Raw genomic sequence first — 23,146 nt, 5'->3', positions numbered from 1 at the left:
AGCTGATAGGACAATTCCTGCCAGGCCTGCACTCATTTCATTCTCTAACAAATCCTTTCCCAGGGGGTTGTCTGTGAGCTGGAGAGGCTGCTGGCATGAATCGTGGCCCTTGCACTCAATAAATAGACTCCTCACTCTATCTGTACTGTGTGGAGGCACGAAGAGCATTTATGTGGACCCTCCTGGGTGCAGCTTGTCTGGCACAGTGGGGATTTTGTGGCATTATCCAGCACTGGCTGCACTGTGCTCTGTGTGTCTCCAGGGACTGGCAGCCACAGCTGAACTGCTGTGGTCTTCACCCTTCCAGCCTGGGCTTGTGTCTCCTGGCATGGGTGTTAGTCTTCTTGAAGACACCTGCAGCAGGTTCTGTGGCAGTGCCTGCTCTGGCCCACCTTCCTGTGATGCATGGGAAGGGCAGGTGCCCATGGTAACAATCTTTTGTGTGCCTGTAAACACACACACACACACACACAATGTTTTTACCTGTGAATAAAGCTCCTCAACTGGGGACAAAATGATAGTGAGCTGTAGAGTGTGCAAAGGCAGATGCAGGGTATGTGGTGTGACCCAGTATACAAGCATGTCATGGTGTTAGGAACAAGGCAGCTCTGAACTGGGATAACTGGCTCACAGCTGGGATAAATCTCCAGCAGAAGTGTGCTATGGCATTTTGGCCTTGGAGGTGTCTCCAGATGCCATGGGCTCATCATTGACAGGCAGTGCTACAAAATCTCTGAAGAGCATGTCACAGACAAATATTTTCTTGCTAGGATGCTGGCAGGGAGTGGCAGGGTTGAGGGAAAGATGGATTGCAGTGGTTTGATTGATTAATTTAATTTGTGGTGCGGGATGAGCTCAAGAAAGCAAGGCTGGGAGAGGGGCTTGGATAAAAAAATCTCAGGCTATGTTTGGGGGCAGCTCTTACTTGAAGTAGCTATGTGCAGCAGATAGTGCAGTGATGGAGCACAAGCACTGATTGAGAAATCACTGTGCTTTGGCAGCAGGTCACCTTTTGTACAATTGGATCTAGCTTGTCAGTCAGCTGGAGCTGGAGGGCAAAATGGCAGAAACTGAGAGAGGCTGTTCAGTCTGGCTCTCAGGGTGCCTGTGACACAGAAAACACCAGTAGGGGTGAGATGGGGAAGGGATGGGTAGCTGGAGAGTATCATTATTCTTTTCTTCCCTGTAGTGATTCTTTGCCTTAAAAGTATCTTTATAGCTCCCTGTTTTCAGTTCATGCCTCTGTCCCTTCCTACGGTCCCCGAGACCTGGGCTTCAAGGGAGAGACTAGAGTAGCCCGTGCTGGCTCCTGTGGTTCAGCCCAAGAGCTGCTAGGAAACAGCCATCCAGAAGAGTCCCAATCCATGCTCAGAGCCGGATTCAGCTCCCTTTTTTTGTGGCTCATAGCATTCTGAAAGTTTGGGGAACTCTGCTGCATGGTGGTGGCAGGCATCTGAGTGCTGCACTCTGTGTTTTCAGGACCAAAGGCCCCCTGGAGCAGGGAAGGAGGGGTATGGCTGAGGGTGGCTGTGGGGTAGGACCACTCTTGCCAAGGAAGGGCTCTCTGCCTGGGGTCTGCCCCAGCCTGTGCCATCCATACTTTTGTCTAAAGGATTTGCACTTCTCTGACCTTCAGAGCAACAGCAGCCATGGGAATCAGCTCAACTCACCCCCTTTGCTTGGAGGACACTGAGAACAGGGGCTTCATTGAGAAATGCAGCCAGATCCAAAACTCTCAGGTCCTACCTATGTGTGTCACATCCATAAGACAGTCCCCATCCCCTTGGCACTCTCTAGTCCGTGTGGGACTCCTGGCTTTTCCCACAACAGCTGGTGCAAAGAGATGAGGATGCTGCTGCCATCCTGCAATCCTTCAGCCAAGAGAGCTGGGCAGGAGAGAGGACCCTTGTTAGGAGTGTGCTGCCAGCAAGGCAGTGATAGGAGACAAACTGGACCAAAAAAAAACCCAGCTCAGGCATGGAGAATGCCTGTCTAATCTACTTGGGAGCATCCGTAGTCTAGATCCAGCGATGGCTTTGCATAGAGGTGTGAAAATAATCCTGGCTGACCAAGAAACTTTGGCCAATGGTGCTGGAACGGGCAGAGACCTGGTACCTAAGGGAGAAATTAAAAACATACCCATAGCAGCCAGCTGGAGCAAAATTCCTGGGCAGCTTAAGAGCCCTGAGAGCAACTCACAAGACATCCCCTCTAATTCCCTCCTTCTCCCCACTTAGGCTTTGTTCCGGCCCCTCCGTGTATGTACAGAGCCCTAATCTCTCTGGCATGCAAATAACCACCGGTTTTTTGTGCTCTCCCCCTTCACCTATTTCAGAAATCTGGCCCCTGATGGTGGGGAGGGGAGGGAGAAGGAGAGTGCCATGCACTGGGGCCTCCCAGAGGAAAGCACAGAGGGCTTAATGGATCTCCTTGCCTCGCTGCTGGAGGATTCTGTGGGAGGGCAGGTCCTGGAGGGCTCCCCACTGGAGCAGACCAGCATGGGAGAGGCTCAGAGGCAGATTTTAGGAAGCTGAAAGAATTCACATTGCTGGTCTTTGCCTCACACCATCTGTAGGCAAGGCTGGATATGAAGCGAGGGGGGTGCTGCAGGTCCTGGTGCTGCATCAGATGCAGCATTCCAGGCTCAGCTGGGAGCTGTGACTGCTCAGCTGTATTTGGCATGGGGTTATGGAGCTACCCCAGTCTCAGGGGGAGCTTCCCACCTCTGCCCAGCTGAGGCATGACCTTACACGCCAAAGCAATCCCACCTGGCCTGGCAGGATCAGGGTACAAAGAGCAGATGTGGTCCCTCAATGAGCCTCTCAGAGCTTGGAGATAGTGGGCATGAAGAGAAACCTTGTAGTAAACATTTGCTGCTCTGCTTTCCTCTTCTCTTTCTGCAGCACCAGCAGACTTTCCCTCTCTCTGTTGCCCTACTTCCTCCCAGCCTGCCTTTCCTTCCTAGGTTAGAAGATGGGGAGACCTGACCCAGAAGAAGGGCAACTCCCAGCTCCTGTGAAGCCCCCGGATGGTGGCTGGGGCTGGATCGTGCTCCTTGGCTGCTTTGTGATCACTGGCTTCTCCTATGCCTTCCCAAAAGCCGTCAGTGTCTACTTCAAGGAGCTCATGAAAGATTTCCACGTGGGCTACAGTGACACAGCCTGGATCTCTTCCATCATGCTGGCCATGCTCTATGGGACAGGTGATGCTTGGACACACTTCCCCCTACTTAACTCACACCTTTCCCACTCATGGGCACAGACAAGTCCCCATGGACTCTTCTCATGCTCACTGGCCTGGTCATGAACCATGAAGACAATGAATACAATTGCCCTACCACTTGTCTTCTGGAAGTGTGCTTTCCTCTGCCCCAGGAGACCCCACTTAAATCCCAGATAATTGATACAGGGTTTGCTCCCACTGCTGAGGTGCTGCTCCTGTCACACCAAGAGCCACAAATAGGTGTCCAAAGGCAGGGCAGAACAGAAGTCTCCACACCACCAGCCTCTCTCCCTTGGCCAGGCCCAACAGATCTGTATCTAAGCAGCCAAGTAGTGAGCTCCATATTACAGCTTCATCTTCCCTGACAGCCCAGCTTGGGCTGCCTTCCCCTTCCCAGTTGTCCTGTCTCCTTCTGGTCACCTACTCTGTCTCTCCTCTGCTTCCTCCTAGGACCAGTATGCAGCATCATGGTGAACCAGTTTGGCTGCCGGCCTGTGATGCTCATTGGTGGGCTGCTAGCTTCTGCTGGGATGATCCTGGCATCTTTCACCACCAATATCATTGAGCTTTATCTGACAGCTGGTGTGCTGACAGGTGAGAGCCCCAGGATTTGGGTACAACACAGGCTTCCCTGGGGAAGAGCCAAGACCATGTTGTACTTCCCTTTAGCAATGCTGTGTCTAGTATCAGCTCTCCCTCACCTACTTGCACACACTATGGGAAGCATCTAGTCCTGAATGTTGCACATGGGAGGGATGTATCTGCTGGTCTAAACAGCAAGGGCCTGTGGTTCAGAGACAGAAGAAACCTAAGTGGTGCTCAGTGATCATGGTGACTGTGGTAGGTGACATCAGTACACAGTGGCAGGGGAAAGAGGAAGAATTCTGTATAAGGCTCAGGTTGTGCCTAAGTGTGAGCACAGTTACCTGATCCAAATCCACTTCAGGTGGACTGGCTGGTTTAGCCCATCCTCTGCAGGGCAAATCCACCAGCATGAAGGTACAGAGGCTTGTGAGGAATACATTCATCCCTTCATGGGAGTTCAGGACTAGGATAGTCTGAGGGGAGTTTTCTGCTTGTTGCAAAACACATCTCATGTTCTTGCACTCCCTGTCTCCCTCCTGGCTCTCACTTCCATGTAGGTCTGGGTATGGCATTGAACTTCCAGCCCTCACTGATCATGCTGGGCACCTACTTTGACAAGCGCCGGCCTCTTGCCAATGGACTGGCTGCTGCTGGGAGCCCTGTCTTCCTTTCCTCGCTCTCCCCACTGGGGCAAGTGCTGCTGGAGAAGTTTGGGTGGCGAGGAGGGTTCCTTATCATGGGGGGCCTTCTGCTTAACTGCTGCACTTGTGGGGCAGTCATGAGGCCCCTGGATATGGGCATGAAGAAGAAGATGGGGAAAGCTCAGGACAAATATGAAGCCAAGGAGATGCTGCCCATAGGAGGGAAGTTGGAGGAGGGAGTCAGCACCACTGATGGAACCAAGAAAGGCAAGAAAGCCAAGAAGAAGCCCAAGAAAGGAAAGAAGCTTCTGGATTTTAGTATCTTTTCCAACCGAGGTTTTATCATTTACACCATTTCAAAGTTCATCCTGGTCTTGGGTCTGTTTGTGCCCCCCATATTGCTGGTCAACTATGCCAAGGACACGGGCGTGCCGGACACAGAGGCCGCGTTCTTGCTCTCCATCATTGGTTTCATAGACATCTTTGCCCGCCCCGCCTGTGGCATGGTGGCAGGGCTGAAGTGGGTCCGCCCTCACGTGGCGTATCTCTTCAGCTTCTCCATGCTCTTCAATGGCTTGACAGACATCTGCAGTGCCAGGGCGAGCAACTACACGGGGCTGGTCATCTTCTGCGTCTTCTTTGGCATCTCCTACGGCATGGTGGGGGCCCTGCAGTTCGAGGTGCTGATGGCCATCGTGGGCTCCCAGAAGTTCTCCAGCGCCATCGGGCTGGTCCTGCTCATCGAGGCTTTCGCTGTGCTCATCGGCCCACCCTCTGCAGGTAAGGTGTCTTGCTGCAGGTGGTTTGTCTGGCTGCCACTGTTCCACAGTATGGCAGGGATTGGGCATGGAGACAGCACTCTAAGAAAGACCCTGTTTCTCAACTTTAAATGTGCTCTAGAAGCTGAGAGCTGATCTCTGCTTTCAATACGAATGTTGCATAGAATCATGTTAAGGACAGGGTCAGGCACATGCTCCAGGCAAACCTTTGAGAGTCTTTATTAGGACAAAGCAAGTGTCTCTCAGTTCCCCTCGGTGTCCATGGCCTTTTGATTGGCAGTGTGAATAGTGATCTCAATTTGTTCTGATCCCAATTCCAAGGCACAGGTGTTTTGCTATCAGTCAAGTCAAAACAGTTTGTACAGTCCCCTGAGGCATTTGCTGGTAATTTTTCTAAGAGGATTAAGACACTCACAGCTTTTCAGCCAGTCTAGTCTAGGTCACAGTCCCTGGTAAGGCCCATGCCCCACAAACAGCCCATAAAAACAGGCTGTTGAATGGAGGTTCGTGTAGATTAATGTTAAGTGTCTGATCATGTGAGAAAGCCAAATCATGCCCAAGGCTTATTTCCAAACAAAGTGCAGTTTCCTGATTTGCAAGGAAGAGTCATGGACAAGACTATGGAAAATGCCCAGGCAGGAACCACTCTATTGTTTCTTTTCTTGCACTCCCTTCATTCAGCTGTAACACATGGGCTAAAGCCCATCATTGAAGACCGTGGTCTTTTCCTCAGCACAAACCACCTGTTATGAGCAACTCCAACCAGTTCTCAAGTGAAATTTGGCAGCCAAGAGAAGACCCCCTTAAATGCTAACAATAATTCATGTCTCATTTTATAACCTGTGGGGCTGTTGGCAGTCCATGGCCAGGGAGGGTCAAGAAATATGTCTTGGAGATGTGCAGAGAGATCACTGGGGGAGAGGGGGATTTAACAGCACCTTGCCCCAAGGAGCAAGGCACACCAGTGGGGTGCTAACAAGGGACATCCCTCAGCCCTCCTGCCTCAGTTCAGCTGTGCCTTGGTGCTGTGTGCACGTACAATGGCACACAAACAGTGCAGAGTGAGCAAAGAACCATGTTGGGGGCAACCAAGGCGAGCTGGGGGCTGTAGGACCCCCCTGGTGCAGGAAGCTCGAGTGCTCTGACAGTCCTGATGGCTCAGACTCGGGGAGAACAGCGCTCGGCCGGGACAAGGGGGTTGAACAAAGTGGCTTTGTTTGGTGTAATCCTCCTGAGCTGCTTCCCACTCCGTGGGGCTGAGGGGTTCTGGCACAGGATAAGCTGCACACACACACACGCACGCGCACGCGCGCTGGACACGCAGGCTCCTCGCTCGCCATCCGGCTTGGCTGAACAGGGGCACATTCACCTGCGGAGGAATTCGCCACGTGCCTCCCACGACTGCCACAGGAGGCACCCCCACGTGTCCTGGGGCTGGTTTCCCCTTAGCACAGCAGGGACTGGGGGTCACATGCACCTTTAGGAGCATGAGAGACCAGGGTGAAGAGTGCAGTTCTGTCCTTGCTGCAGCAAGGCAGCTGTTCGTGCTCCCCAGCACCAAGGACTGGGAACTCTTCCTCCATTGCCAGCCCCAGTGGATTCAGAAAGTATATTGCGAATATCTCTGGCACAGAAATCATCAGGTGTGGGCCAACCAAAGGGGTTTCTCTGCCAAGAAGAAAATAGTTCTTCCCTTCAGAATGTTTTCCTGACATAATAGCTTAAGAAATAGCAATGCCTCTCAAACTTTCTTTTCTGAGACTGGCCAATCCAAATCATGAGAGGCTTTTCCCACCTTGGCAAGTAGAAGATGGCCCACCATGGAGTGGGACCCTAACATGAGGGTGTCGTAATTATTTAAGCTTGTCCAGACAAGGGAAAACATCGTGTGCTGTTACTGTACTTTCCCTGGAAGTACAGCTCTTTCCTAGGGTGATTTTTACATATTCAGACTTCTTGCTCTTCCCTTGAGGAATGGGTCCTCAGCCAAATGCAGGTGTTGCCCACCTGCACTGGGCTGTCCATGCAGGAGTGTGCAGGCCAAATTTAACCATCTCCTGTCTTCTCCAACCATCTCATGTCGCCTTCTCCCACCATCAGGCCGCCTGGTCGATGCTCTCAAGAACTATGAAGTGATCTTCTACCTGGCGGGCTCGGAGGTCGTGCTCTCCGCTCTCTTCCTGGGTGTTGCCAGCTACTGCTGCCTGAACCGAGGGAAGAAGGAGCCTCCCCCGGAGAACAACCCCCCTGCAGTAGGTGGGAGTGACACCGAGGAAGCAGAGTCCGACGTGCAGGAAGCCGAGGAGCACAGCAGCGACAACCACCAGCCAGCCCACAGCACTGACAACGCCGTGGTGGTGGCCAACGAGGAGGCCAACCACGTGGCAGAGGAGCAGAGAGGGGAGGGAGGTGGTTGTTCCACAGGGGATGGGGAGGTGTTGGCACGAGACGGCTGCAACGCTGACCAAATGGTGGAGAGGGACAGTTTTTAGCCAGGGCAGAGAACAGGGATGTAAAAAAACTGGCCTTGTTTGCAAGCACCTCAGCATGGGAGGGTAGATGGGATATGGGGAGCAGAAAGCTGGGACAAAGGCAGGTGTAAGAAATAAGAGGGAGAGGTATAAGAATAGCTGGTCCTTATGTACATTTGTCCACAACCTACCCTTGCATCCTGCGCCCATGCTGGTACAACACAGGCTCACAGCAGCCCAAACACCAAAAAGAAAAAAATAATAATCTTCTTTCCTCACTTTCAAACCAGCCCTGGAGAAAGTCTTCTGAAAAGGCTGCCAAGGACTCTCCTTTTCCTTCTGCATTGTCACAATACAGAACACAATTAGAGACTCTTTGTAATCAGATCTGGTACGCTCTGTTCTGGTGTCGGTGTTTCCTTTACCCCACTTCCATGGTCCTGATAGTGTCAGTCTCACTGGCAGCACATTTAGGAGGTGGTGTAACTCACAGCTACCACCCGGCCACCTCCAGGGGCCACCAGCATGGGGGTAGACACCAGGCTCTCTGCACCACCTCCCTCGGGCACTGCCAAACCAGGAGGCCACCAGCTCCAACCATCTCTGCCTGGCACATCTTTTGTGGACAGTAAAGCTGGGGCAGTGACATCTGATGCTGCTTCCTCAAGCAGGGAAGCTCTGGGAGAGGCTGCTGCTGAGGTACAAGAAGAAGACACATAAGAAAGGCTAATGCCATTAGGTGTGCAGCCACAGTACAGAGCCTCGCTGACAGGAATAGCACCAAGCCAGCTTTATCTAGGCTCAAGTGTGTCTCCTTGACGTGTGAAGGGAACAACTTGGCCCCTGTGGGGGTGGGGGTTAAATTACAGGTAAATTACCATGTCCCAGGTGATTATCCATTGAGAAGGAATGGCAGGAGACATGCCTGTGTTTTCCTCTTAAATACAGAAAACCTCCTTACATAAAGGAATCAAAGGTAAGGCAGAAGGACAAGCCCCAGTCCCTGAGTGCCGCTAATGAGGGTGTTGGAGCACGTGGTAAGGCAGGCCTGACCCCCTCACCCCCTGCTGCAGTGGTGGATTTCTAGATTCAGAGAGGACAACCTTCCCTGGCATGCTTAAACCACTTCTAATCTGCTTTAAGACTGGATCTTTTATAAACACTCCTGGCCAAAGCTCTTTCTTCCGGTTTCCTGAACTGCTTCACCTCAGAGACCCTGGGGGAACCTGTGACTGTAACAAGGGATCAAAAAATAAGCAGAGGGCTACAGGGAAGGCAGATCATGGGGCCACCAAAAGATGTGTTTCACTCCAGACCAGACTGACTACAAATTTATGGGTAGTTGGCAGAGTCTGCAGGATCCATAAAGCCATTTAAACACAGCAGGGGAGTGGGGACGTGAAGAAATTAATTTGCTGGGGGCATTCTAGGCACTCCCAAACAAAACCAGCAGTAAACGATGAGCAAAATAAAGCTGTTGAAGAATAAAAGTTTAAGAAGAGACAAAAGAACTGGAAATTGGAGGGGAGAAAGTAAACCACCAGGCTGTACTCTGTCCCACCATAGCTAACACCACTGTTAGATCTCATTTCAAGCCAGTCATAGGTGACTTAAGGCTTTTTCCCATTCAAACTCACTTAGAAACACCTCAAACGAGACTAAACCCCATAACAAACCCCAGATACAAAGCTCTGGGAGAATGAGAGCAGCAGCAAGGGTGCTGGGGTCCTGCAGACCTTCATTCAGTGCTCTCAAAGCTTGTTTTCCCTCCCCACAAGGTAAGATTCCTGTTTCTGCTCGACCAAGCAGCTGTGCAGCCCTTTCCCCAGTAACCCCAGGCTGGGTTTCCCTTATTCACTACAATGCCCTCCAAGAAGGAGCTCACAACTTCCCAGAGGTCCAAGGTCCACAGCATGAAAACAACTGCCCTTGTCAGCCAGGCCAGTCACTAGAACAAGGTCCCCTCTGTTTCCTTGTCACAAGTCAACATTTCCCACTAAGCCTCCCACTCTCAAATTTTTTTTCACAAAAGCAAATATAAGCCCTTAGGGTATGAGATCTCACTACAGACAGTGCTGCAAGATTCCCAGACCTCTTCCTGAAAAACTCAGCTATGCTGCTTACACTTTGCCTCAATGGCTTTCAGGCAGACTCTGCTGAAGCGTTTTCAGCTCCTTTCAACTGCTCCGTGTCTTGGCACAACAAACAGCTCTGAAAGAGGATCAGGGACTTAAGCATCAGCTGAAGCTTGTGATGCAACAGCTGAGCTGTGTGGAGAAGCTGGCCCTGGAGGGGCACAGGGATGCCACCTTGGCACGACTGAGGCACCTGGTGGCCTTCGAAACGCTGTTGGGTCCCCTGGGAAGCTAAAATGCAGAGAAGCTGGTATTACTGGAGAACTGGCCTTGCTACAGCATTTATAACTCTCTTCCTCTGGAAATCTGCACTGCACTGACCACCTCAGCTTGGTATTGAGATTATGCACCAGTATGAGAAAAAACAAATGGCCAGCACATGACACTCATCTTCCCCAAGATTATAATTTAAGATTAAAATCAATGGATGGTAAGCAAACAAATCTCTTATAGGAAAGGCATGAAGGACATGAAATGAAATGTCACATATTTCTTTATTACAGACAATAGTCACTACATCAGTCTGTTTCAATTCTCCAGAGCAACTTGACCATGGATGGCATTTTTCCAGGCACCCACAAAGAAGCTTCAAAAACAATCAGAGAAACACAAATCCAAAAAAAAAAAAAAAATCTTGATCATAAATTAATGCCCTTAAGTAACTTCTCCCACAACCACTAGAATGTAATGACAGAGAAGTCAAAACCCCTGCCCCAGGAAGCACACCACCCCTGGCAGTTGTGCTGCCCACTAACAGAGAAAGTGCCATCTGCATCTGGGATTGGCCCACAAGGAGGGAAGAGGAAGAGAAAAGGAAGGAGGAAAGATGCAGTCTCACTTACCTCAGCTTTCCTTTTCCCCCTTCCCTTGTGCTAGGGAATGGGAAGGTAGCTAGTACTGCTGCTGGCTTGCCCAGAGGCAGCACAAAAAAATTGTGTTGGAGAAAGGAGAGCACGTTAGTCATTCTTTACACTAAAAAAATCTCAAAACCTCTGCCTAAAGAACATGTCTTCCTCTCTCCACAAGGTTTTGTGTCTCCTCTCTAGTTTAAAGATGGGATATTTCCATCACAGTCCTAAGGTGGATCCTCAGAAGGAACTTGAAGACAGCAAGCAGTGATGCTAACACTTCCCCATAGCACAAGGGGAGGGTGGAAGGGGGCAGTTCTAACCATTCGTAATCACCTCAAAGCCTTAACCACTTCCATGTGCCAGAGGAGAGCGGTGCTGCCCACGTGCTCCCTGCACAGAGGCACATGGCAGTGTGGGAGCAGCTTTTCCTCCCCACACCGCAGTACCCAGGCTGGGTAGCAGAAGTCTCCAGGGGCAAAAAAGAATATCGAGGCAAACAAGCAAAGGAAAAGAGAGGAAAGCAGAGGTTGGTCCCAATCCAACCAACTACTCCACCCAAAGCAGAGGAGGAATCCCAGGCTGGACACATAGAGAAATCATGGAAGATGAATGGCCACATGAAATACATGTTTTTGTAAGTCTGTAAAGTCCTTCCTCTGGCCATGCTGACACACTCAGGCATCATCAATGAGCTTCTCTCCATTTGCATCCTCCCTCCCACTACCTTCTCTCTCGCTTTCTCCTTCTTCTTCTGCCCCATCTGTGTACGTGTCCTTCTGCCCATAGCTGAGAGTGGTGCGGGCAAGGTCCACCTCGATGGGAAAGACATCCGCGTCCCGGAGCACGGCGTAGCAGTCGTCATAGTACTTGGACATCGTGGAGACAAAACGCTGGAGCTGGAACACGATGTCCTGCACTGTAGTGGAGACATGATGGGGGGAAAAAGTGTGAAAATTCCCTTCCCCAGCAGTGTGAAGGCTGTGATCAGGCCTCCCTTACCAGTGTTAGATACCATCTCCTACGCATTAATCCCTTTTGGCCCTCAGGGCTGATGTCTTGGGTACAGCCACAAAGGAGCTCTTCAGCAAAGAAGAACTGAGCTGTCTTCTGAGCTGAGACAAAGGAGGAACACAAAGGCCAAAGTCATGTCTCCTGAACTCAGCATGGCACTCACCATGTTTCTGGTCCAGGAGCTCTATTTTCTCTAGCACGTCCTTCCTCATCTTGGCAAAGCGCGTGCGAGCCTCCTGACGGCAGCGCAGGATGAGGCGGTACTCGTAGTTCCCAGTGCTGACCCGGTAGAGAGGCTCACCCAGAGCCTGCCAAAAACAAGGCACCACTTCAGAGACTCCCACAACAGTGCTTCTACACACAGTCTGCCTACCAATGTGGACTCACAGTGGCCTTGGGTTACTACAGACCTCTCAGGCACAGGGGAGCTGCTGTCAGGAAGCAGGAACCGTGAGGAACACTGAGCTATGTCAAAACCTGGCAGTCGGTGGGGCCACTTTGAAGGCCAAACACACACCAACCATGGTAAAGAAAAGCATCATTACTAAGCAAATACAAAAGGACAGGCACCTTTCAGCCCAGCATGGAGACATGGCATGGCTTCTTAACTGGACTAGTAAGACAGGCATTAAGAACAAACAAGTTTGTATCAAGCACAAAAAAATTCTGACCTCCTCTGTAAGTTTGCCCTGTGTGGATTGCATAATGAATTATGTATCTACAACCATCCAGACACAATGCTGGGAACCAACAGGGAGGGACCTATACATGGTCCTGCAAAAGTCTGGAAAGGGGTTAAGTCTGTCAGCAACGAAGCATCCTTCCCTTGCACCTGTAAACACAACATACAGAAAAATCTGTGCTACAGACTACGGCTCCCCAGCACACACTGCATGTGCCAAAACCCAAAGATGTCGCTCCACTGGGCAAGACTGGGATTCTTCCCATTTAAAGAAAACATGTAATGAAAGATTGTGTTAGGAGTTTGATTCCTTCCTGGCACTTGGGAACTAAGCATTCCAAAAAGTCAAATACCTGCTCTGAGATTGACACCTAGGATAAAAAAAAAGATGCTACTTTTATGCAGGGTAACTGGAATTTATGGGATACATTTAGCTAATTTAAACAAAGCTGATAAGGATTAAAGTCCTAAAGCTCTAAACTATAAACCCCCTACTGCTGAGATCCTTTAATCAATTTTCTTCACTTATAAATGCAGTTTCACGTGCATTTTGCTGCAGAGAAGCTAAATCTCCATTCTCAGAAGCAAGTACAGAATTAATGATAAGCTGTACACTACACAGAAATGGAATCTGTGAAGATAACACCTTAATCCTCCTTACATAACCTAATAGTACTTAAACACTGAGAAAGGCAACCACTGAGCAATCAAGCTGCAATGCTTCCCAGGTAGCTTTTAAGGATCCCTCATTTCTAATACATTAAGAACAAATGTATATAATTCCTAAGGATGCATTCACTAGTTTGGGTGCTGATAGGCACAGGAGTATTTCTGCAATTATACTGATACTCACAATGCAGCTGTATTCTTCATCATCCATCTCTTTGACTTTCAGGCAGTAAGACTTTGTAGAATTAAAGATGCGAAAAAAGAAAAGCAAAACAAGGAGGAACTGTTAAAAATTAGAAACAACTTCATCATCGCCCATATCCATGAGGTTGTACCATTCCAAGCCTTCCTTCAGTGGACAGACTGAAGAAAGCACAGTGGGAAAAGTCCTGTGTTCATCTACTCTTTGGGAAAAGACAGTAGAAGAAAAGTATGAGATGAGAATAAATAAAGAGGGAAAGGAAAAGATTAATTGCAGGAAGGATTGACATAGGAAGAGATTCTGCCATATTCCCTTGCCTAAGGGCTGCAGTTCCAAGTACTTCTCTCAACAGATAAAAGGAAATAGATTCCTACACCTGCAGAACAGGTGCACTGAGCAACCTTACCCTTTTTGCATAGAAAAAAAAGGCTGAGTAGAATGAAGGAGAAAAAAAATAGGCAATGTCTAAATTAAAGCAAATATGACTTGACAGTTATTTACTTTGGCTAAAGAAAGTGTCCAAAATTACCTGAAAAATATGAGCTCAGGAGCTCTTTAGAGGAGTTCAAGAGCCTAAGATGCAGAGGAACTATTTAGAAATAAATCAGGAAATAATTTTGATCATGTAGAAAATAAGTCTTGTGGGTCCTGTAAGATCCTTCTTACCAGTGAGAAGTGTTAGATCAAAAGCAGGTGTCTGAACCTGAGTAATCTGGCAGTAAACAAAAATCTGGCAGGAAAAAAAAGCACATTCTCTCATGGATCATGGAAGGATGGATATGTGATCATATAGGCTAAATGTGACTTTCAGGATGATTCTGTGAATCTTAATTTCAACCAGCACTAAGAAGAAAAAACAAAAAAACAAAAAGCAAGCAGCTCACCAAATATTCAAACTTGACATCCAGGTATTTTTTGATAGTCAGCCTTGTGTCAGGAATGGCTTTATTCAGGTAGGTATTCAAGTCAGTGAGCATCTGGAAAGGAAATGCCCTGTTGCTGAATTAAGACTAAAAAGCATGACTACAATTCAAGTGCAACCTTCTACCCAGCACAGGTCATGAGGCTCCCCAAGTTAACTCTTCATTAAACTACAGCATATTTGAAAGAAAATGTTTGATCATGGCTCAGAATGGTTAGAGCCTCCATTACTGTCACTGGCAAGTGACAAACAGCTCTCCCTGATTCAAAGTTTCACGACCCAGCAATGTCCATCCAACACATCACTGAAAGTGGTGCTCAAATCAACACCTGAATTCCCTCTTTGCTAAACTAAGTGCACAGATCCCCTGGAGACTCTCACTCAAATATATTGATTGAAATTATTACATTGTTTCTGAGTGACTCCTCTGAACTCTTTTAGTGACACAATGCAGTTATGAGTACCAATACCAGGTACTACACTGGTCAGACTACTCTCTCATTCCCAAAAGAAAAGGAAAGGAATATACAGAAGTCATAGGGTCAAGGTAGATATATTTATTATGTTACCTCTCAGGTTCTTTTCTTTATGAAGAGAATTCCTTGATGGAAAGCAGACAAGGATCCTTCTTCCCACAATGAATGAACTTCTAAGACCACATCTCTAAAAACAGGTTTCTGCCTTCCCCTCTTCTCCAAACCCTTTACTCCTATGGTTAAATTCTTACCGGCTTAATTGTTTTCAGAAGGTGAATCCCAAACTTCTCAATGTTGCGATGGGCATCAGCAAATTTCACAAAGGCTTCACTGGCAGCTGGCTGTGGTTCCCGTACACCAATGACAGAGAAAACATCTCCAAATGCTGCAAGAGCAGAATAAACACAGATGAAAAAAGAGGTGAACCCTGAGAAAAATCTCATCTCCAATATTAGAAGTCCCTCTCACAACCTTACAGTTGGGGGATGATGCTACATATTCCCTAAAGACCATAGTTTGGTAGGGCATTTCCCCAGTGTCCCAGGAGAAGGACAGGGCCTGTGTTAGCACCATGAGAATAATGCAGTAGAGCAGCCCTCCCCAGCTCATTTCTGCAAGCCTTAGTTTTCTTTGAGTGAAGGAATCACACATCTAAGTACTGACAAAAATTCCTGAAATGAAGGTCAAAGATGTGTGCTCCCTTTGCTCACAAGATTCTTTACCTCTGTGTGTCTGAGATAGCTCAAAAAAAGCCCTGAGAAGACTCTTGGTGTGCTCTGTCAAGCCTGTAATGGAAGCCAGAAAAAACATGTAAGTCACTTCACTGGAACACAATGAAGGCATCTTTTTCTCCCATCCAGCATGTGATGGAAGACCAAATTTACCTTTGTATAACTCTGCAGTCCTCTCCAGCTCCTCTAATCTCTTCACTAGTCCATCTAAATAGAAGCAAGAATCAGAATACAGAATTACAACAGTCACATTCAGGGTATGGTTAAGACCTGATTGGGTGGAAAAATACCAGTTTGATATGTTTGGCTCAAATTTCCCTCACCCCTTAATGCCTGCCCTGTGATACAACATGGGAAGCTTCTAAAATTACTGCAAACTTATTTTATAGTGTGGGGTCATCATCTATTGGCATTCACTAAGTTGGTCCCTGCTTTAAATTAATCTGACATGATATAACATTTAAGTGGCCACAAGGACAGGCTATATCACTCAGGAAGGGCAGAACAGCGAGGCAGAGCAGAAGAAAAGAATGTGGACCATGCAAGCAACAATGAAAGAGCAGGCAAACACAGGAGAGTGAGTGTTCCATTGGGAAAATGTCCTCCTGGACAATACTTACCATTGCAAAGTATGGCTCGGCTTAACCCCAGGGCATCTGCTGTCCCTGAGCTCATGTTCTCTACCAGTCGGTGCTTTACCTTCTTCAATACTGAAGGACAAAACAAAGTTAAAAACCAGCATCAGGATCACTTCCACGGGCATGAAAAGCTCACCAGCACACATCACTGGTTTTCCAGGCATGGAATAAACTGCACTTAACTCAGTATTGAGGCAACAAGCAGAGAGAGAATACAATAGAAATGGCACTCTGGTCCAGTCATGTATAACATATTTTGTAACTTGCCTATGTGTTCTGCTCTCACATACTAATCACTTCAATCAATGCAGCTCCAACAATTCTTTTGGAAGGCTGTCCCAGTCAATCACTTTGCTATACTCAAAGCTCTTATCTTGATATTTGGAACTAAACTTTGCTTCTGCTACCTGCTGTATTACTTCAGCTGAAGTTGGAAGATCAGGCTGAAAGACAATCAGGACTTAATGCTCAAGTGTTGTCTCTTTGCTTACTTTTACCTTTTGAATCCTAGTTAAACCCTTTCATCACCTCTTGATGGAATTTCTGCCTTTGGTGTCATACCCTGCAAATTACTGGAGACATCTATTCCCTCCTTGGAACCAGATGTCTCAGCCACCTTTATTTACAGGCAGACTTGCCTGCAGATCCCAAGAACTCAGCTGAAGCCACAGTGTTCTGGAAAATACCATATTCTTATCACACTTCTGTTTTCCCAGAAATCCATCTCACTATTCATGATTTTCCAGAACTCCTGTCAATTTATTAGCACCATAATCACCAGGAAAAGAAATGAGAGGAAAGAGAATGGATAAATTTTGCTGAAAGTGAGAAAGGCAGACTATATAAAGGAGGCACCTGTGTAGGCTTATTTCATATCCAGACTTTGAGCAATAAAGGCTCTCCTGTCTCCCATAAAATTTATATTTGTACAAAACTCAGTGTAGATAGATATTTCATCACTGCTCTCCAACCTTAGAAATCATCACCAATGCCTTTCAATTGACACATTTTTGTGTACATCGAAAACCAGGTCAGCATCACTTACATGTATTGAAAATAAACTAATTAAATTATTACACAGTTGAAATTCATCATCCATGCTAAACACAGCACAGAAAAAACAAGCTTCCTACAACAACAGTTAAGTCTTGATTTAACTTTCAAGCCTATTTCAAAAAGTCAGGGAAGGATTTTTTTTAAAATCTGTAACTCTCTTTGACATTTAAATATGACTGAGTTAAGAGCAAGAAACGAAATAGAATTTTACTTTGATTTCAGCTGGGATCAATCTTTCACCCTTCTGCACCATTTTAACACTCTAGGGAGAAAGAAACCAGTCTTACCAATATCCAAAGACTTGCCCTGCTTTGGGTCAGCCTGAAGCTTGTTGTAGTGTATTGTGACTTCTCCCTGCAGAAAGAGCAAACCCCAAACTGCTGTGCTGGAAGCAGGCAGCAGTGGCTCCCTCTACCCAAGGAGAATGAGCTGCCAACTATGACTCAGAAGCTCCAGTGGCCCCCTCCTACCTCTCACCTTTACCATCTGTATCATCTTGGCCACCTCCACCTTGGTCTTCCCCTTGACAGATTTCCCGTTGACTCCTGTGATTTCATCCCCCGCTGCTACCGTGCCGTCTAAGGCTGCTGGAGTGTTGTCAAACACCTATGACAGAGCACAGGCAGCCTGCAATCAGGATGAAGGTAAATGCAGAGATAAAGAGCACAAACCAGCTGCATTCCTCCTATTTCATTCACTTTGTCCATGGTGAAGCTGCAGTTTTCCCCCTTTCCAAACCAAGAGGTGGGCTGATTGATCATCTTGTTCCCTCAGGAAGTTCCTGTCCCAGGATGCACCTCCTCAAGCACAGGATTTCCTCATACTGGGAGTGTCACACTGTTTCCCTGTGAATTCTAACAAGCTTTCCAAGAAGAAGGATAATTCCAGAAGTCTTAACTTAATTCTTCCACACCTACTAGCTACTAGAGGAAGGAAATCTTTTCACTGAAAAATGAGATGTCATCTCCCACTTTGAGAACAACAAACAGCATAGGGCTCTCTCTCCACACTTCCCATCTCTCAGGACAACACTGCTTTAAAAAGATGGCTTATTTTTCCTCCCCAGGTGCCCACCTGAACAATGTAGAGACAGGGGCAGTACTGTGCTCCTCCTCCAATGCTGATCCCAATCAGGTTCTGAGAATCCTTCTTCAGGGTCACTGTCCCAGGTACAGTGGGGATGCCCCTACAAAGAGAAAGGAATAACTGAGCTTAGGCAGAGCTGCCTGCATATGAGACAACTCCACTATCTGAGTCAGTACAAATGGAAAACATCATGGGCACTGCACATCCAAATTCATTCCTTCACCTGTGCCACAGAGTCTACCAGCATGGGCCAGCAGGGAGACCTCCTGTGCTATCTTTTTCTTGGGATTGCATGCAAGGATCAGAGGTGGAAGAGACACCCTCATCCATCACTAGGCCCTGAAGAAACACTATCATGCTTCAGTGTTTCACCTGCACTTAGTGCTGGAGTGAGAGGACAACTTGCACAGCATAAATGTGATGCAAATCAAGTGCTCTATGTTAAATGCAGGGCAGACACTGCAGAGCAACACAAATGCTCACCTTTGCTCAGCAATGCCTCATCCCCAGTCTCCAGAGAAATCAGCACTGAACAGGAAGTCTGATGTTCAGCACACAGTGTCACACACAGGTAAATTTATCAACTCTCTTTAGGTCTTGGCTGCAAAGCCTTCTTCTATTGTAAGAAACACCAGGAAAAGACAAGTGAAATACTCACAGCTTATCTTCCTCAATATCATAGTCCAAATCTGCAAACATTGTTTTGGTTCAGTGGAGTCTGTTTGTCTGAAGCTTCTTATTCCAAACTCTCTGGGAAGAAAGAGCAGAACAAACCAAATAAAAGAATGACTGCAATAGAAAAAAACAGAGAACCAGCCTGCCACCTTTTTTTTTTTTTTTTTTTTTTGGAATGCCACGTGGTGGTCTTTGTTCTTATATCAAAATATGAAAAATGAGTCAAGTGTCCCTGGTTATCTGCTCTGCATGCGACAGGATAAAGCCCTCGAGTTTGAATGCTGCATGTCCCAAACCCAAGACTGACACACCTGCAGCATTTCCAAAGCACGGAACAAAACGCGGTCCCTGCCCGAAGCTGCTCGACCTGCACCACGGCTGCTAAAGATACTCGGCTTTACCCCCGACATCCATCACACCTCTCCACGTTCGTGTCGCGTCACTTTTTGACGTTCACCGCCTGTCTCCGCAGGCCGCGTGCCAGCTTCCCACCGAAACCCTCATTATTCCCCCATGCACAAACCCCACTTCCATTTAATTTCGGGCAGCGGTGACGCTGTGACGGTGGTCACCGCCACCACACCGAAACTTGAGGGACCAGGGCTTCACCGGCAGCTCACCGTGCTGCAGCCCTGAGGCGGTGCCGGGCAGGGGCTGCGGGCAGGATCCGGCTAGGCAGGGGGCGAGCGCAGCCCCTGAGGCGGTGCTGGGTAGGGGGCGAGCGCAGCCCCTGAGGCGGTGCTGGGCAGGGGCTGCGGGCAGGGCAGGGCCCGGCCGGGCAGGGGGCGAGCGCAGCCCCTGAGGCGGTGCCGGGCAGGGGCTGCGGGCAGGGCAGGGCCCGGCCGGGCAGGGGGCGAGCGCAGCCCCTGAGGCGGTGCTGGGCAGGGGCTGCGGGCAGGGCAGGGCCCGGCCGGGCAGGGGGCGAGCGCAGCCCCTGAGGCGGTGCCGGGCAGGGGCTGCGGGCAGGGCAGGGCCCGGCCGGACAGGGGGCGAGCGCAGCCCCTGAGGCGGTGCCGGGCAGGGCCCGGCCGGGCAGGAGGCGAGCGCAGCCCCTGAGGCGGTGCTGGGCAGGGGGCGAGCGCAGCCCCTGAGGCGGTGCCGGGCAGGGGCTGCGGGCAGGGCAGGGCCCGGCCGGGCAGGGGGCGAGCGCAGCCCCTGAGGCGGTGCTGGGTAGGGGGCGAGCGCAGCCCCTGAGGCGGTGCTAGGCAGGGGCTGCGGGCAGGGCCCGGTGGGGCCGTCCCGGGGGCAGCCGCGGGGGGGCGTCCCTGAGGGGCCCCCAGGCTCACCGGAAGCGGCCGCGCGGCGCCGTCAGCCCCCCGCCGGTGACGTCACCGCCGGCGCCTCCCGGAAGTGCCCGCCCGAGCCCCGCCCCCCGCGCCCGCCGCGTTGCCATGGGGACTGAGGGAGCGGGGCCTGGTTAGGCCGGGGAAAAGGAGGCTCAGGGGTGACCTGATCACCCTGCAATCCCCTGAAAGTAGCTGTAGCTGGTGGGGATCGACCTCTTCTGCCAGGCAACAAGAGGACATAGTCACAAGGTGCACCAGGGGAGCTTTAGGTTGGACATTAGGAGGAATTTCTTCACGGAAAGGGTGATTGGCCATTGGGATGGGCTGCCCAGGGAGGTGGTGGAGTCGCCGTCCCTGGGGTGTTTAAGGAAGGGCTGGACGTGACAGTGCCATGGTGCGGTTGATATGGCTGGACTCCATGACCTTGTTATAAATGAGAAACAAAAGTCTCGATATTCAGCAAAATTTACATTGCTTTATTTTATATAGACAGAGGAAGCAGCGCACTGGGGATACATGGGGGCCACTGTCCACTCCACGCTCCACTGAACTTTGGTTTGCAGCTCCCTTTTATAGCATAGTTTCCTTTTATCAATAATTGTTATTTTTTTGTTGTCATAATTCTGCCAGGTAAGCAGTGGTGGTCTGTGGGATCGCTAGACAATTTGTCCCGTAGATAACCATCTGGTCTCGGTAGATAAGGAAATGGCAGAAGTCAGGAAGTCTGGTTTCAGGGATAGGCTGCAATTGATTGCACAAAGGAGGAAACCTGATTTTGCAGGATCTGTTGGGCTGTGTGAAAGCCTTGTTTTGAAAGCTGTCAGTAGATACACCTTATTTAGAAACATAATATTCATAACGGGGATTTAAACCAAAATGATTTAATCATATATTTTCCTTTCTTTAGTGTCATGATTCATTTCAGACCTAACTATTCTGGTTTATACAAACCCTAATACTTTTATGATTAACACAAATCTTGTATCAATTATCACAATCTCAGGAGTCATCTCCAATCTAATTAATGCAGTAATTCTGTGAAACTGGTTGGCACCATCACCCCTGGTGCTGGCAGTGACCCGCGGCAGCATGGAATGCCAGTGGATGTGGAATCCAGTCAGCACAGCTGTGTGCAAAACCACAGCACCTCCATGTGTGCAGCAGCATCGCCAGGTTCCGTGTTCTTCTCCTCTGAGATGGGCTTGGGGGAATGGTTGGGTGTTCAAAGGGTTTTCCTGCCTCCATCATGACAGCACACCACTGGGAGAATGCTTTGATTTCCCAAAGAAATGTGATCGCCTTGTTGCATTGTGTGTCATCTTTTCCAGCTGCTCCTGGCTTCTGAGCAGCTACCAGGCTGCCAAACCCGACTTACTGACGCAGATTAAAAAAAAAAAGAAAAAAAAAAATCAAAACAAAAAAACCCCAAACCGACATTTTACTCTTTGAACTGAAAACTCCTCTGTGACTAGGAACAAAGACTGGCCCATGGCGCTGACCTCTCTTGCTGGCTGAGAGGGTGGTTAGTGTTTGCGGTATGCAGCCCCGTGAGCCTCTTGTCTGCATACATCAAAACTCTGGCTGAAGCCACCCACAATGCTGGGCTACAAGGGCGAGAGCGTGTTGTTAATAATCATTTTGAAGTCCTGGGTCTAAGATGTGATTTATTTATGAGGGGAAGCTGAGTGAGAAATGCAGTCCTTCAGGTGGGAGCTCTCTGAAGTAAAGAGACTGACATCCCGACCCTGGCCACTGACAGGAGTTATACATCCATGAAGCTCCAGAATTGATGAGCCAGACCCTGATCTCTGCACGACAGCTTGCTGGGGCTCGGCACTGCAAGTGCACCTGACTGTGGCTGTGGCTGATACAGAGAAGATGGACCCAGACTCTGCTGAGGGTTTTTGCACAGCTAAAGACAAGAGGAAGGGGCTGCAAGTTGCTGGATGGAATTACAGTGCAACAAAAGGGGGAAAGAAAAATCACTCTGAGGGTGGGTAAGCGCTGTTCCATCAGCCCAGAGAGGTGGCGGAGTATCCGTCCCTAGTGACAGTGACAATTTAGCTGGGTCGTCCCCGGCCGCCGGCTGGGCTGCATTTCTAAAGGCGGAGCGCCATCATGTGGCCACTGCCCGGAACTGCTGCTGCAGGAGAGGGCCTGGATTCAGGGGTTTTCTCCTATTTTTCTCCTATTTTACTGCAAAGGGAAAAAAGAGGTTTTCACACACATAGGAGAATACCTGCATAACGTGAGTCATTTTCTTGCACCTAAGGGGATTGCTCAGAGCCTTATGCTGTATATCAGACTGGTTAAAAGAAGTTACAGGACCTCATTTCAGAAGTGTCCACTTCTGCTACTAGAACTGCAAGGGAGATGAACAAGCAGTGAATGTTCCCTTTGCTAGCAGCTCCTGCCATTCAAAAGAACGACATTAAGCAGAACTCGTCCGAGGTGAAAATCTAGACCTGCTGACACTGACAAGGCCAAAACCTGTAGGTCTGATGAGCCTTGTTTTGTGCAGCTCCAGTGAAGTGTGCACGTTGTGCATGTCCCTCAGTACATCCCCGAAGCATCAGCCTTTGTACACGTGTGCTGACTGACCCTGCCTTTTGTGCACAGCTGCCCCAAAGTGTCCAAGATCGATTGGATTCTCTCTGTGTGAGATGGAGAATGAATCTGCATGTGCCCTGAAGCCACGTCTGTCTCAATAGTAGGAATCCAGCTGATCGCCTCCTCCCAAGGGGAAAAGTAACGAATTGCTGATGAAAATGGTTGCCTAAAATCCAAAAAAGCAAGGTTAGACAGCATTTAAAAAAATCCCAGGAAGCTATTAATTTTCAAGAATAGGTATGATTAATTGTATCAAAATCTTGAAATGCAGCTTTCTCTTGAAAATTGGGCTCACTGCTTACAGTCTACTAATATGGCTTCAATCAAGAGGGCTTAGTTTGCACATACAGAGATTTTTCTGTCCCCAACTACACAATCCGTGAAAAGTTTTACTCTGAGAGTCAAAACTCCTTTCTGC

The 23,146-nt window shown here is 48.9% G+C and overlaps 2 protein-coding genes across 5 annotated transcripts; one reads left to right on the top strand and one right to left on the bottom strand.

Annotated features, from left to right (window-relative positions):
* The first annotated feature begins 2,796 nt into the window (after positions 1 to 2,796).
* On the top strand, positions 2,797 to 7,885 carry SLC16A8 (solute carrier family 16 member 8). Its single transcript, XM_056482258.1, has 4 exons — positions 2,797 to 3,202; positions 3,673 to 3,816; positions 4,365 to 5,228; positions 7,328 to 7,885. Exons 1-4 carry the CDS (start codon positions 2,974 to 2,976, stop codon positions 7,717 to 7,719), a joined length of 1,629 nt encoding a protein of 542 aa, XP_056338233.1. The 5' UTR covers positions 2,797 to 2,973; the 3' UTR covers positions 7,720 to 7,885.
* A 2,423-nt stretch (positions 7,886 to 10,308) lies between these two features.
* PICK1 (protein interacting with PRKCA 1) lies at positions 10,309 to 20,199 on the bottom strand. 4 transcript variants are annotated; one of them, XM_056482256.1, is made up of 13 exons: positions 20,119 to 20,199; positions 18,816 to 18,907; positions 18,146 to 18,257; positions 17,549 to 17,677; positions 17,359 to 17,425; positions 15,998 to 16,087; positions 15,531 to 15,584; positions 15,369 to 15,431; positions 14,898 to 15,031; positions 14,133 to 14,225; positions 13,231 to 13,281; positions 11,859 to 12,003; positions 10,309 to 11,600 (listed from the first exon to the last, which is right to left on the bottom strand). In XM_056482256.1, the coding sequence occupies exons 2-13, from the start codon at positions 18,854 to 18,856 to the stop codon at positions 11,359 to 11,361; spliced, it is 1,221 nt and encodes a 406-aa protein (XP_056338231.1). In that variant the 5' UTR covers positions 18,857 to 18,907; positions 20,119 to 20,199; the 3' UTR covers positions 10,309 to 11,358. The 4 variants fall into 4 exon arrangements, with proteins under 4 accessions (XP_056338231.1, XP_056338229.1, XP_056338232.1 ...); XM_056482254.1 differs by lacking the exon at positions 20,119 to 20,199 and adding an exon at positions 19,453 to 19,590; XM_056482257.1 differs by lacking the exon at positions 20,119 to 20,199 and adding an exon at positions 19,252 to 19,381.
* Positions 20,200 to 23,146: the final 2,947 nt, after the last annotated feature.

Source organism: Oenanthe melanoleuca, chromosome 1A, assembly GCF_029582105.1.
Source record: "Oenanthe melanoleuca isolate GR-GAL-2019-014 chromosome 1A, OMel1.0, whole genome shotgun sequence".
NCBI classification, from domain to species: Eukaryota; Metazoa; Chordata; class Aves; order Passeriformes; family Muscicapidae; genus Oenanthe; species Oenanthe melanoleuca.
This window is presented reverse-complemented; position numbering and strand designations above follow the sequence as displayed.

What these genes read in the sequence shown, in the direction of transcription:
- SLC16A8 (XM_056482258.1), top strand. Translation starts at nt 2,974, where the DNA reads ATGGGGAGACCTGACCCAGAAGAAGGGCAACTCCCAGCTCCTGTGAAG. An exon ending in GGCCATGCTCTATGGGACAG is followed by an intron (nt 3,203 to 3,672) that starts GTGATGCTTGGA and finishes GCTTCCTCCTAG; the next exon opens with GACCAGTATGCAGCATCATG. An exon ending in GACAGCTGGTGTGCTGACAG is followed by an intron (nt 3,817 to 4,364) that starts GTGAGAGCCCCA and finishes ACTTCCATGTAG; the next exon opens with GTCTGGGTATGGCATTGAAC.
- PICK1 (XM_056482256.1), bottom strand. Translation starts at nt 18,856, where the DNA reads ATGTTTGCAGATTTGGACTATGATATTGAGGAAGATAAGCT. An exon ending in GGGCAAGTCTTTGGATATTG is followed by an intron (nt 16,088 to 17,358) that starts GTAAGACTGGTT and finishes TTTGTCCTTCAG; the next exon opens with TATTGAAGAAGGTAAAGCAC. An exon ending in GACTGCAGAGTTATACAAAG is followed by an intron (nt 15,432 to 15,530) that starts GTAAATTTGGTC and finishes CTTCCATTACAG; the next exon opens with GCTTGACAGAGCACACCAAG.